Source organism: Athalia rosae, chromosome 2 (genome assembly GCF_917208135.1).
Source record: "Athalia rosae chromosome 2, iyAthRosa1.1, whole genome shotgun sequence".
Classification (NCBI taxonomy): Eukaryota; Metazoa; Arthropoda; class Insecta; order Hymenoptera; family Athaliidae; genus Athalia; species Athalia rosae.
The window spans coordinates 31,267,432-31,279,917 of NC_064027.1; the positions used below are offsets into that span (position 1 = coordinate 31,267,432).

A 12,486-nucleotide genomic window follows, 5' to 3' on the forward strand; every position below is an offset into this window, starting at 1 on the left:
CGGATCAAACCTAGACGTGGCACCAGGTCGCTTTTATTTGGCGCTAGTGGTTCTTCATAATAATTTATCTTAAGTCGGGCGAATATCTCGCGACCGTCTACAAATTCAACACTACGAGTGACACGGAAACACGATTGCAAATACCATACAATTCGTACGTCTCCAAATTGTGGCTAGCGTGTGTTACTTCCATTCCATAATAGAATAATAAACAGCGGAAGGACTAGAGGTCTCCGTGGATAAGTGCGATGTCAGACGTCAGAGAATGGTTTAATTCTCTACCAATATTTACTAGATGGTGGCTACTTTTGACCGCGAGTTTCTCACTCCTCGGAAGATTCGGCTTCCTGAGCCCTGAGAGGCTTGTCCTATTCTACGAACCGTTTATTAACAATTTCGAAATATGGAGAGCTGTTACAAGTGTGTTCTTTTACCCCCTTGGACCGAAAACAGGATTCCATTTCATGATCAACTGCTATTTTCTCTACAATTATTCGTTGAGGCTTGAACGTGGCGAGTACGATGGTAGACCCGCTGATTATTTGTACATGCTGTTGTTCAACTGGATTTGCTGTGTCATTGGTGGTCTCTTTGGTGAATTCCCACTGCTTATGGATCCCATGGTACTCAGCGTTCTCTATATCTGGTGTCAACTGAACCGTGATACTATCGTAAATTTCTGGTTTGGTTTGTATCACACAGAATCTTCGAATGCTGTTTCTTTCAATATGTGCGCCCAACTAGTTGATTGTGAATCGCTTTGCGGTCAAGCTTGCTTGGACAACTTTTCATAGGCAGCCCAGCCACATGAAAAAGTTGCGCAAACACACGCTTGGACGCGAAGTGTTTCACAACCAACCTAATCAGGCGTACTTGCGATTAGCTACATTAGATGACAATCTTGTTCATTACAGGAACACAATTCAAGGCGATGTACTTGCCATGGGTGCTGTTTGGCTTCAACCTCATCATATCCGGTGGTGGAATGCTGGAATTGGTTGGAATCCTGGTTGGGCATCTTTATTTTTTTTTGAAATTCAAATACCCGCAGGAATTTGGGGGCCCGGATCTTCTGGCATCTCCTAAATTCCTAGAATCTTATTTTCCACCTCAAAGTGGAGGTGTTAGAGGATTTGGAACAGCTCCTACCCAGAGAGCACCACATCAGCAGCCAGCTAGAAATATGTACGGTGGCTACCAATGGGGACGCGGACAGGTTTTGGGTCAATGATAAAGCTTTTTATTCTGTGAAACACAATTACCGTTTGCGGTATGCATCCGTCGAGTGAAAGTCAGAGTGATAAAATATGCCAATTGATATGAGAAGAATCGCGTTTTGGTCAACTAATACATTTTTTTTCATGCTTGTGGTAAAGCTTATCGCTTTATCAAATCTATTTCTGGACGATACGATACCCTAAACGAGGAAATAGCCATGAAGAAAAAAAAGATCAATGGTCTCAAAATACGTCGTGAATAAAATCCTTGCCAAAACCTACTATTGAACATTGGTATTCTGAATCGATAGAAAAAATCTCTCGATCTCTCTTTCTCGGTCGAAAATCTCTGATGTCGAAACACAAACTTGAATATCACAAATATGATTCATTCTAGAATATATGAACCTCTCAAGATTTATGTTTAACCTAGTTCGCAGCGCGTTTGGTTCCTTTACTTATTTATCTTTTTGATAACATCAAACTCAATTGCATGCAAATTGAGTGAACCTTGTGAGAGTCGATCACCCCCGAGTCAATCTCAGAGAAACGCATTTCAGAAAACTTTCCTGCCACTTTATCGATGGTCAATTGCAAGAATCAATGACTCGTGACAAAAATGCATTACATACAGTTGTAATTTATGAACTATTTCGCGGATACCATTCCTGTGTAATCATCAGGCGTTCAATCACTGTAAACGCTATGTTATGTACATAAATGTATATTCTATTATGTAAGCAATGACTTACTTCTTTAATTAAAGATGATGTGTATGCACAACAGCTGTTTTCAAATATCTGAACACCCAATGTTAATCTTTTGTGTACCAGTATGGTAAAAGAACCTGCATACCTAATCTCTCCAAGCAACATGAACGTCGTCTGTTCTATATCTTTGCACACATGTAGTTTCACCCCAGGGTGTATGGCCGCTTTTATTAAACTGCAACAGCCCTGTAACGGCGATCATGACACCATTATCTATGCAAAACCTTTCGTCAGTCGCATAAAGTGTGGCTTTTCTGTCCAGACACATCTGTTTTGTCATCTCCTGCAGTCTCACATTACACCCCACGCCCCCAACTATCAGAACTTCCTGGGATCCGGTGTGGGCCATTGCTCTCTCTGGAAAACCATAACTCGACAGTCGAGAAACAGTCTAAACTATTCCTCAATCTCAAAGTCCAAATAAAATTACCTGTGATTTCTATCAGCATGGAAAAGAGAGTTTCTTGTAAAGAAAAGCACAGATCTGCACTTGTGTATTCCTCGCTCTTCAACCATTTAGGTATTCGTTCTTCTATATGGCTCAATATGCCGGAAAAAGAGACATCCATTCCTTTGACTGTGTAAGGCAGTGGTGCAAACTTCTTACCTCTGTGTACGGATAGAGAAATTATCAGAACAGTGTAGTGGAAAGACCTAATGTAATTACAGAGGATTGAGTTGTTATTCACTCTTTGGCAAGCTGTTCAATGTTGTATCCAGGGCTGGGATTATTGGATAATTTTAATAGCCTAGCAAATCGATCGAGACAATTTCCAACAGCGATGTCAATGGTCTCTCCAAAAATCCTATATCTTTTTCTGGAGTAGGCTATGACCTGCGTATTCCCTCCCGAAACATACAAAACTGTGGGATCTTTAGCTCGTGTAATTAATCTTCCCATTTCTATGTGCCCGATGCAATGATTCACTGCTACCATTGGCTTGTTGTAAAGCTGTGAGATGCACCTGGCTACTAAAACAACGGAGGTTAAAGGTGCTCCCATTCCAGGTCCTTTTGTATAACATATAACATCGACGTCAGATAAAGTGAGACCCGCTTCTTGCAGGACGTCTCTCAAAGTCGTTAAAATATGTTGACGATGATGGCACGCTGTTTCTCGAGGTAAAAATCCTTGAAAAAGTTGTAGTTTTGACAATTAATCGTATGAAAAAATCAAATGAATCTGTTGTCGGTCAACGAACCTTTTCCCGGTGGCGTGATGTAGGTATGACGTATGTTTGATAAAATATCATCATCCCGGATAATTCCGATGCCTAATTTATTCGCACTTCCTTCAAATCCTATTGCGATCACCATGTTCTAATTTTCAAATATTCAAACCGCGAACGACTTTAATAAGCGGTATGAAAAACATGAATGTTTTTTTTCTCTTCCTCAGGTATGAAGTACGAAGTATCTTCTCCCTTCCATAAATGGCGCCACTGCTCCGTTATTAGTCTAGTTGTAAGCGCACGGCGCTCTTATCTACGCCACTCATTAAAGGGTCCCAACTCCTAGTAGAACTACTTCTTATTCTATGTTACTAGAGACCAACGAGTTCATTGCCACTTATCTGAATTCGTTGCTAGAAAATGCTTGAGAAGAGCGATGGACATGGGAATAGCACATATTATATGCTTGACAATAAGCTAGAGACCCTTTACTGACGATTCGAAGCAGTTCAATAAAGCCATATGGAAGATATCTTCCTTCGACGGATGTAACTTCTTCCATCCATGGAAAAGACCAACAGGATGCGAAGTCTGGTAATTCGTTATTAATACCACATGGTAACACTATTGAGAATAGGTAGGTAATTCTCAACAGGTAATACCAATGAATTCAAAGTCAAGATTCTCTAAAACACATACTATTTGCTGTAATGACATTGAACAAATGTAAAGGCTTTCTAGAATATACCATTTAATGCCTCGGAAAATTCATGGGGTATTACGAAAAAACATACAAAATTCCGAATAATGATGCGACTGTGATAATATTTAATTGTATGCAATATAATGTACGGCTTATTTTTAAATGTAAAATAATTCCCACATTTTTTCGTATACGACGTAGCAATTATATGTGTGTACTTACGAACACAATATAATAATCCTCAACAGAGATAATAAATCATATTAATATCGATGATCAAGATTCGATCAATCCTCATACGTAAGTCTTTGTAATTTGTAGATGCTCGTCGTTAATGAGCATTGTTGTTGCGACGTCCACGTCTCTTACGGCCACCTCCCGATGGACGATTGGTAGCCCATTGCTCGTAAAACCGTTCAGCTTCGAGCCACTCCTGATATTTGTACCACCATTCCTCCCATTTTACGTAATCGTCGAGTGTGAGATCTCTCAAATAGCCACGAGCCTTGTAGTAATCATATCGAACGCGAACATCGTCCCATGATTCAAGGCCTCGAGGACCCTGAGCTAAAAGGGATTCAGGGTAATGGCCTGGTGGAGGAGAGTCATAGCCTAGCCGAGCAATTCTTTCCTCTCCTTCAATCACCACTTTCATGGCATTTTCCCCATCTTTGGTTATGCGCATGTTCTCCATATCCCTGCGATCTACGCTCCACTGCGCCATTTTGCCGAATCTAGAGTAGATTGTTAATTGAAAATGAAATTCGGATTATCTATCTTATTGTTAGTAATGGTTTGGATCTGATCAATACTTTTATCATACCTTTCGGATAAAGTCATTCTAGGAGGGCCGGCGTGCGAAGTATTAGAAGAACTGTCGCTATCTTCACTGACCGATGAATCCAACGGAGCATGTACGGTTTGAATTGGCTGCGGCGGCACATGATTAGAATGTACCTTTTCCACCTTCACTGGCTTACGCATCTGGACAATCGTTTGTTTGCAACTTCAATATAACTCATACGGACCGCAGAATAATTAAAATGCCAATAATGGAATACCAAGAAGTAACAAAATAGTTTGATTACTTGATCATAAGTTAATCAATTCAATTTGTGATAGTTTTCTATTTGTTGCAGTCACAGTAGTAACTGATAATGAATCAAAGGAAATGCGAAATTTCGACTAAAATTACCAAGGGTATAGGATCAGGGACTCTGGGATCCTCCGCAACTCGGCTGTGGTGTTTTTCCTTGCGCCTAGCCTTGGCTTCCTTCTCTTTACCGTGTTTAGTATAAGCCTTATGTCTGCTAGGTGACGGTTGGGGAGCTAAGGGAGGAGTGCGCGGTCGCGGTAGCGGTGGTGAACGGGGCCTAGCCCTGGGCGCCGGAATCCTGGAGCCAGAGGGAACCGTCTCCTTAAGATACGGCCTCGATCTTGTAGCAGAAAACGATCTTGATCGCGATCTCGAAGGGGGAGCAACGCGGCGACGCTCTTTCGGAGAGCATACAGAACAAGATCTGTCGGAACAGGTGCTCCCGGAGCTTGGACTACGTGCCAGACGAGTTCGATTAGCATGAGAGTTTCGTTCACGTGGCGATCTAGGGCTGCGAGGTCTAGGACTGCGAGGACGAGGACTATGAGGACTTCTGGGTCTGGGGCTTCGTGGACTACGTGGATTTCCACCCCTGCTAGGCTCTGCGCTGGTGCTTCCTCCTATGTATAGCTCTTTGTAGCCACTGTGCCGCCAACGATTTGGATCTCGTTCCTCCACTTCTAGGAGTTTTTTGTTCCAGTAGCTAGACTGCGACTCCCTCGCTTTTCGCATTACGCTGTCCAGTTCCCTTCGCTTTCCGGAACTCTCTCCGCCGTGAGGGCGAGATTGAGAGACATTAGTATCCATACGCATCTTACTCGAACCGCTTCCATTGCCACTTCTTCTTCTATTGTCGTAATCGCGAGACATCTCTCTGCAACAAAAAATGAAATATTATAGTGTACGGCAGGAAAACAATCTGTCTGTTCCAAGTATTTGGGTAGCAGTAGAAACTGACTTGTGTGTGAGCTTCGGTGTTCGACACGACCTGGATGATAGGCAATGTGCAGAATTCAGGGTAGATAGAACTGTGGATCCGACTCCTGTGAGATTATTGAAGGCAAGTAGTTAGTTCTTAGTTGATGGAGCTGTAAGGCGACGATAATATGATCTAGAAGGTCTAATTCTCATACATCAAGGTAAACCAGGGCCACTCGTCCTCGAGGTTTGCTGGCTTCGAGAATAAAATGAGAATAGATTTGCGTACCGTTACACGGGTTTCTGGATAAATCGCGCGTGTCCCGATTAAAAATCAAATCATTTCTCCGTCAATGCTCAATCTACCATGGGACATATCCTCTCAATGAGAAAAATTGTCCCCAAATCTCCGAGCATTTCCCGGCAATGCTAAGTCCGGACCACTGGCTCAATCTTATCTTTGCGATTTTGCCACACATTTTGGCATTTGATTACCTACCGATGATCAATGAGGCAAATGAGCCGGCGGCTACAAGACGAATACCTCAATTCTACCTCTGTTTCATGCGAAGCGAGACGCGTTACTCAGCTCAGGCTGGCGCTGACCCGGCAGCATCTACGACAGCCGAGTTGAGACCAAATAAATGTGTCAGCATTTCCGAGTACCGTTCATGAGTACATAAACTGATCGACGGACGGACCGACGGATTCCGTCTTTTTCCGAAACGTTTCTCGATACCCGGGCACCGAAAACCGTACGCGTTTTCCGTTTTTCGTCGATCGACGGACGGACGGACGGACGGACGGACAATCGACGAACCCCAACTGCGATTTGCATCTTCCTCCATCGTCCAAGATTTTTCTCTATTATGTTTTTTTCATAGAACTGAACTTTCTAGGAAGAAGTCCCTCGTTGGTAGAAACAGGATAGCGATCACTATACCAGTAGCATTTACACACCTTCGCACTAATCGATCGATCCCGAACTCCCGAATTCCCGACGATTCGTGAGTAACGCTAACGGCTTATAGACAAACGATTCGCTACTTGACGTAGATCAGGCCAAAGTTGTCGACCGTTGAAATAGTTGCGATTGGTGTCTTCCTCTCCTCTTTCCGCTATACGTCCTCCGGAAAATCCGAATGCAACGAGCGATAAGAGGATGGCGAACGATGAGCTTCTGTCAGAGGCTATTATTCGTCCTTTGAAAACTTCACAGCGTTCTTTAGGACATAAATTCCAACGGATAATCTTCTTCTATCCTCGATGCGACACGTCGCAAATCAATCCATTCCTGAATCGGATGTCAGAGCAACGCCTGGCACGTTCTGGGATCTCGGCACCCTGAATCTCCGGCTTCTCTTGCCCTTCTTTTTAGAAATGCACCCCGACTAGTGGAAGAATTGAAACTTTTGATTCACTGGAATTGAACGAAGTCTGAAAGAGCAAATATTTATCTCGAAATTTGCCTACGACGTTAACACGAAGCACTGGCAGATTCTGTAGTAAAGAGACGAGATTGGGGAAGTAATCTTTCTGTAATGGCGTCTATGCTTTGGTCATAGACTGTGTGACTAGACGAATCGGATGCTTTTTGCACAGGACTGAGCATGTGTATACATATGTATATGCTCTGAGTGCTGTTGAAGGTGGTGCTTGTAAGCAGCCACTGATAGAGTTCAGTGCAACAAATTCAGATTGGTTCAGTGTGAGCAGCATGTCATCGATTTTATGCAGTGATTTCATGGTTGTACGGAGCGTGGGGCGTGATCACTTATTTCGGTAACCTTTTTTTTTATCAAAAAATTTCCGATCAACAATGGCATTATCTTGAGATGGAAAGTGATAGAAGAAATGAAACTTACCAAATGTCAAAAGTCGAAATTATTCCACAAATCCGAATATCAAACGATTGGACTAAGGGTGCTGTAGCTACTCCAAAACCGGAATAAAAACTAAACTTTTCAAGTCCACGATGAATGATTTAACGATGATTTAACGTCAGCACTCTCCCAGATATTGGTGTACTCTATGCAGATGTATCCATATTTTATATTTACATGTACAACTTCTAATCGATCCAAGCATGAGTTCAAGGTATTGTGAGATTTACACCGGGTGTTTTGTTGCGTGGATATACCTCCAAGCGTTGTGGGCAATCCTGGCAAATGTGTTCTGCGAATTCAGCATCCCATGGGCAGTTTGGGGGGCACTGATTTTTATTATCGGATTACAAGCAGCTAGAGTTCCACCCCCAAATGCGGAGATTGTTCAGGAGGTCCTCGGTGTAAACCCCCTCATGATAGGCAAGGACCGAGAGCAGGCCGGGGACAATAACCAGGATTTATACTGCATGAAAGTTGTCGGGCACCGTGGAGCTGCTTACGATTACCCAGAGAATAGTCTCACAGCTATCCGCAATGTAATGATGAAATTGAATTCTGCGAACATTGCTCAAGTTCCTATTCAGAATATATTGTACCTGATGATCATTTTTCCTTGTTTCCAGTGCCAGAGCCGAGGTTGCAATGCAGTTGAGTTTGATTTGGCGCTTACCAAAGATGGTGTGCCAATAATATTCCATGATACTACTGTTGAGAGACTTACAGGTGAGCCCGGAACTGTGAGAGAAATGACTTGGTCCCAATTACAAGAGTTGGATATAAGCCGCAATCATCCTTTAAGGTACATACATTGTTTTTGCATAGGAGAGCATATCATTTTGCAACTATTAAAATTCAAGATCGCGTTTGCTTTCATCTTTTTTCAGAGAAAAATTCGTAGGGGGTGAGAAAATCGCACTATTTGAAGATGTGCTGTCCGAATGCATCCGCAATGACCAGCGGATGTTTATCGATATTAAAGATAAGAGCATGGAAATAGTAGAAGTGATTTTGGATGCATACAAAAAGCATCCTAGTCTTTCAAAAAGAGCCATTGTTACGAGTTTTAATCCCGTGGTTATATACTTGGTAATTTAAAAATGAGCAACTAATCGTCAGTCAGTGATTCAAAACAAATCGAGAAACAAGTTCAGATGTAGAGCCCGCGTTAATCGACAGTTTCGAAAAACACTGATTCTCAGAAATTTCAAATAGCTTATTTATTTTCTGATATCTTCTGTTCATAGGCCTTAATAGTAACGTTATCTAAACCAGACCTAATCTATAATTATTTCACAGATCCGGAGACAAAATCCGGAAATAGTTTGTAGCATTTCATTCAGACCTAAAATTTTCTCACGAACGTGCTATCAAGGATTGGAAGGACCAGGTCCAGCGCGGTACTCAAATCCATTGAAACACATACTAGCTATGGTTCTAGACTGTCTACACAGCTGGGCTTTGCCTCGATTCACTTACCACGTACTTGGCTTGTCTGCGATGTTGTTGCATAAGGATATAATAACACCGTAAGTGAATTAAATCTTGCTATCTATGATAATGGACACTTCATCTTTTATATTTCTTCCTCAAACCCTCAGGGAAGTTGTTAGAAAATGGAATGAACGAGGGGTACGAGTGATTGCGTGGAGCGTTAACCTGCCCTCTGAAAAACTGCACTATTCTAGACTACTCCGGGTTACGTACCTAACAGATACTCTGACAGGAGAAAAAAGCGCGGAATCAAATTTGCCATTTACCGCCAATTGACTTGAAATATCAGGTAAAATTTCAAAACTCTTCCATAGGAACCTTTGTTGGGAGATCTGGCCTTGAATTTACTGGCAGCTACTGGCTCCAAAGAAATGTTTTTTTCGATAACACTGTCATTTCTTGAAAATAAACATAGATATAGGTATATACTAATTATTTATAAATTTTCGAAACACTTACATTTCATCAATCAGTATTATACAACTCCACATTATATTCATGTATCTACAAATGATAGGTATACCTACACAGTATAAATGTATTATATATTATATCGTTTTGGGTTAGTCCATATTATTTATAATTAAAGCTTTTCCTATACACTTGCAACAATTCTACACCATACGAGAGTGTTGGAACTGAAAAAATTCGATAAAAAGCAGCTTATGGATAATTTAATCGCAAAAAATCTCTACCCGTTGTATTGAGTTTCATCAACACGTTCTTGAAACAGAAAAATTACTATTCAAATATAAAAATTTTAATTTTATTATACCGACTTTCGCATACGATCAAATTTCGTAGTATGAAGAACAAAACAGCTCCCAAAGTTTTGTGTATTCATGGATGTCGTGTAGTAGCCTCTAATTGTACCTCTAATGATGAATACAAACAAGCTATCAATAGACAAGTAATCCAAGATTCATTCCAGTCTTTACCTCTTGTTTCTTGCTCCTTCTTCAAGCTTATGTCTTCTGTTGATGGTCTGTCCTGTTAGTGTTTAAATGTTGCACTTCGATTAAACCCGGGTCATGTCCGCAGTTACAGAATGGAGAACATGAGAACAGGAACAGGCGCACTGCGTCACCACCGGATATTCAACCGTGCGCCATTTGCACTCCCCCTTCTGAACGCAGTGCCACCTCAGGAATTTTTTGTAGTCGGTAGTCGCAGGTCTGCATTTCATTCCGGAAGGAATGCTACAAGATACGCCTTTTCCTTGGGAACATTTTCCCTGCTTAATCCAGCGTGGCCAAAATCTTATTCCCAGATTTTTCCACCTCCATTGAACTGGGCAAAAGGTGTACGCCCACAACAATCGCCTCAATTTTCTCTTCAACTTACCCGACACTCTGGTTTTTAGGCGTGAGCCATCGGGGAGCCGCACATAGCTGAAATTTAAACCAGTAGACCGTTGAGATCTTAAATTCCTTTCATGGCATGCCGCAATATTTAGTAGCCTATTGAATATAAATGATAAAGGCTTTACCCAAGGTGAAGAGTTCGCAAAGCACGAGGCATTTCTCCTGTAGGAATGAGCCGTCCTCGCCAATCAGCCCGGAAGGGAAATTCCCAAGAAAGTCGAGCGCTGGAATTTGGTTTCGAATTTGACATGAAGGCTGCATCGTAATCTGCTCCTAAGAGAGCAAGCAGATGCGTCTCCTCCCTCTCCTCTGGCGGTGGATCTAAGGTTTCATCTTCGGGCTCTGGTAACAGAGCAGAGAGCCAGGATTCCGCAGGTCGCAGACCGTGGTCATGCGGAGAACCCGTACCTCCGTTCTGAGGGCGAGGATGCAAATGTGGCTCTCCGCGCGACCGCGATTGGAGAAACGGAAATGAAAGCAGAACTGCTAGCCACCAGCCTCCTGGGCACCACAAAACGTTGGTCTGCATCTGAAAATAAGTACTGTGCTGTGGCATAACTTCGGAGGATCAACGGAGGGCAGGAAAAAGACTTTGTAGGAAATTAAGAGCATCATTTCGATATTTTCATTTTTCTCAAGCCATCGATTCATTGTACGAATTAAGTAGGTAATACATTTGGCGAATGTATGCGGTTAATGTATGCGTATGCAGAGATGGCATGTGTAAATGCTCTTTGGTGCACAGCAGATCATTGAGGTAAGCCAACGGGAATTAATGAATTTCAAATTCGGAGAGATAAAATTTGTTATAAAGGTCTCGGAGTCGGGCAAATGACGCTGAGACTAGCGTACTTTTTGTATGTACGCAAATCGGCGGCTACCTCCACACTTCTTCGAAGTAAACGAGTCCTAATCGTACGTCGTTTTTAATCGGCAGAGTGAACATCGGTGGGAGACGCACGGCACCCACGCGGGGATGCGGGATGAAACCATCCTCCAAATAAGGACCTGGTCACCCTCCTCCGCGCTCATCCCACGTTAAATACGCACCTCTCAGCTATCCCTATCAATTCATCTCACGGTGTGTAATAACGGCGCAACAATTTTACTTAAAATTATAAACTGAACTCTCTCTCTTGCTCACCTACAGGTAATCTGTCCGTACACGATTATAGATATCATTTTACAAATATATTCGTTATTAATGGGCGATTACTCGATTCTCGCGTACGGTTTGTTACTGATGGTAGTGACAGATACGATCGTGTGTGTTACTGTTATTCTGAAAAATCGCTGCAAATTATACGAATTTATTTATGAAATTGTGCAAATTTCTTACCGAATATCGCGTCATCGGAACGCCATTGGACTCGAAATGTTTCCGTAATTTCGTTGGCGTATTCCTTGAGCCAGAAACTTGGATGTTAATATAATAGTAGAATAAAAAAAGGAGTTCACAAGTTCAAACAATATCTTATTCTCTTCCGAGTTTAATTACGTGAAACTTAATTTTTGGAACTTGATACCAGCTCAAAAAATGTCGGATTGAAAACTTGAAAAAAATAAAAATTTGAATTATAGATTTATCCTAAATGAAAATGGAAATTATTGCGCGAGTATTTAGGCCAGTAATTGAATTGCGGTTCCACTGAGCGCGCAAACAGAACTGGGCCGCATGTTTGTAACACAGTGAGAATCACCGCGAGAGCTGCGAAAACAGAAAGAAAGAGATACAGTCATACGGACAAACAGATAGTCAGACGAACTTCCCACACAACCCCCTCCAATACCGATCAAATCCATTGATGCAGCCACCCACGTGAAACAGCCAACACACCGGAGGTTCCTGCGATCTGCAGGAGCTTGGGA

At 42.1% G+C, this 12,486-nt stretch overlaps 5 protein-coding genes and 1 long non-coding RNA gene across 11 annotated transcripts; 3 read left to right on the plus strand and 3 right to left on the minus strand.

Moving 5' to 3' along the window:
- Positions 1-13: 13 nt before the first annotated feature.
- LOC105688306 (derlin-1) lies at positions 14-2,000 on the plus strand. The gene is made up of 2 exons (XM_012404468.3): positions 14-687; positions 915-2,000. The coding sequence occupies exons 1-2, from the start codon at positions 249-251 to the stop codon at positions 1,229-1,231; spliced, it is 756 nt and encodes a 251-aa protein (XP_012259891.1). The 5' UTR covers positions 14-248; the 3' UTR covers positions 1,232-2,000.
- LOC105688304 (probable tRNA N6-adenosine threonylcarbamoyltransferase) lies at positions 1,225-3,515 on the minus strand. The gene is made up of 4 exons (XM_012404467.3): positions 3,190-3,515; positions 2,677-3,118; positions 2,418-2,596; positions 1,225-2,344 (listed from the first exon to the last, which is right to left on the minus strand). The coding sequence occupies exons 1-4, from the start codon at positions 3,302-3,304 to the stop codon at positions 2,073-2,075; spliced, it is 1,008 nt and encodes a 335-aa protein (XP_012259890.1). The 5' UTR covers positions 3,305-3,515; the 3' UTR covers positions 1,225-2,072.
- On the plus strand, positions 3,385-4,135 carry LOC125500090. The gene is made up of 2 exons (XR_007277279.1): positions 3,385-3,451; positions 3,535-4,135. It is a non-coding gene; the product is annotated as an uncharacterized LOC125500090 (long non-coding RNA).
- Positions 3,965-7,396, minus strand: LOC105688303 (serine/arginine repetitive matrix protein 1). 4 transcript variants are annotated; one of them, XM_012404465.3, is made up of 5 exons: positions 6,837-7,396; positions 5,917-6,001; positions 5,058-5,832; positions 4,686-4,846; positions 3,965-4,596 (listed from the first exon to the last, which is right to left on the minus strand). In XM_012404465.3, exons 3-5 carry the CDS (start codon positions 5,826-5,828, stop codon positions 4,194-4,196), a joined length of 1,335 nt encoding a protein of 444 aa, XP_012259888.2. In that variant the 5' UTR covers positions 5,829-5,832; positions 5,917-6,001; positions 6,837-7,396; the 3' UTR covers positions 3,965-4,193. The 4 variants fall into 4 exon arrangements, with proteins under 4 accessions (XP_012259888.2, XP_012259889.2, XP_020709281.2 ...); XM_012404466.3 differs by having other exon boundaries at positions 6,376-7,396; XM_020853622.2 differs by having other exon boundaries at positions 6,166-7,396.
- A 208-nt stretch (positions 7,397-7,604) lies between these two features.
- On the plus strand, positions 7,605-10,022 carry LOC105688375 (glycerophosphodiester phosphodiesterase 1). Of its 2 annotated transcripts, XM_012404624.3 has the most exons (6): positions 7,608-7,973; positions 8,117-8,298; positions 8,386-8,561; positions 8,647-8,848; positions 9,059-9,288; positions 9,361-10,022. In XM_012404624.3, exons 2-6 carry the CDS (start codon positions 8,176-8,178, stop codon positions 9,527-9,529), a joined length of 900 nt encoding a protein of 299 aa, XP_012260047.2. In that variant the 5' UTR covers positions 7,608-7,973; positions 8,117-8,175; the 3' UTR covers positions 9,530-10,022. The 2 variants fall into 2 exon arrangements, with proteins under 2 accessions (XP_012260046.2, XP_012260047.2); XM_012404623.3 differs by having other exon boundaries at positions 7,605-8,298.
- Positions 10,023-10,208: 186 nt separating this feature from the next.
- On the minus strand, positions 10,209-12,391 carry LOC125500087 (noggin-2-like). Of its 2 annotated transcripts, XM_048651442.1 has the most exons (3): positions 11,957-12,391; positions 10,743-11,146; positions 10,209-10,644 (listed from the first exon to the last, which is right to left on the minus strand). In XM_048651442.1, exons 1-3 carry the CDS (start codon positions 11,969-11,971, stop codon positions 10,272-10,274), a joined length of 792 nt encoding a protein of 263 aa, XP_048507399.1. In that variant the 5' UTR covers positions 11,972-12,391; the 3' UTR covers positions 10,209-10,271. The 2 variants fall into 2 exon arrangements, with proteins under 2 accessions (XP_048507399.1, XP_048507398.1); XM_048651441.1 differs by having other exon boundaries at positions 10,743-12,391.
- Between the last annotated feature and the right edge of the window lie 95 nt (positions 12,392-12,486).

Excerpts from the sequence above, each read along its gene's own strand:
- LOC105688375 (XM_012404623.3), top strand. The coding sequence starts at position 7,963 with ATGAGTTCAAGGTATTGTGAGATTTACACCGGGTGTTTTGTTGCGTGG. Across the intron at positions 8,299-8,385 it reads GTCTCACAGCTATCCGCAAT|TGCCAGAGCCGAGGTTGCAA; the intron begins GTAATGATGAAA and ends CCTTGTTTCCAG. Across the intron at positions 8,849-9,058 it reads ATCCCGTGGTTATATACTTG|ATCCGGAGACAAAATCCGGA; the intron begins GTAATTTAAAAA and ends ATTATTTCACAG.
- LOC105688303 (XM_012404465.3), bottom strand. The coding sequence starts at position 5,828 with ATGTCTCGCGATTACGACAATAGAAGAAGAAGTGGCAATGGAAGCGGT. Across the intron at positions 4,847-5,057 it reads TCCCTGATCCTATACCCTTG|ATGCGTAAGCCAGTGAAGGT; the intron begins GTAATTTTAGTC and ends ACGATTGTCCAG. Across the intron at positions 4,597-4,685 it reads AGAATGACTTTATCCGAAAG|ATTCGGCAAAATGGCGCAGT; the intron begins GTATGATAAAAG and ends AATCTACTCTAG.
- LOC105688306 (XM_012404468.3), top strand. The coding sequence starts at position 249 with ATGTCAGACGTCAGAGAATGGTTTAATTCTCTACCAATATTTACTAGA. Across the intron at positions 688-914 it reads TATCGTAAATTTCTGGTTTG|GAACACAATTCAAGGCGATG; the intron begins GTTTGTATCACA and ends TGTTCATTACAG.
- LOC105688304 (XM_012404467.3), bottom strand. The coding sequence starts at position 3,304 with ATGGTGATCGCAATAGGATTTGAAGGAAGTGCGAATAAATTAGGCATC. Across the intron at positions 2,597-2,676 it reads ATTGAACAGCTTGCCAAAGA|AGGTAAGAAGTTTGCACCAC; the intron begins GTGAATAACAAC and ends ATCCGTACACAG. Across the intron at positions 2,345-2,417 it reads CATGCTGATAGAAATCACAG|AGAGAGCAATGGCCCACACC; the intron begins GTAATTTTATTT and ends ATGGTTTTCCAG.
- LOC125500087 (XM_048651441.1), bottom strand. The coding sequence starts at position 11,173 with ATGCCACAGCACAGTACTTATTTTCAGATGCAGACCAACGTTTTGTGG. Across the intron at positions 10,645-10,742 it reads TTGCGAACTCTTCACCTTGG|CTATGTGCGGCTCCCCGATG; the intron begins GTAAAGCCTTTA and ends TTTAAATTTCAG.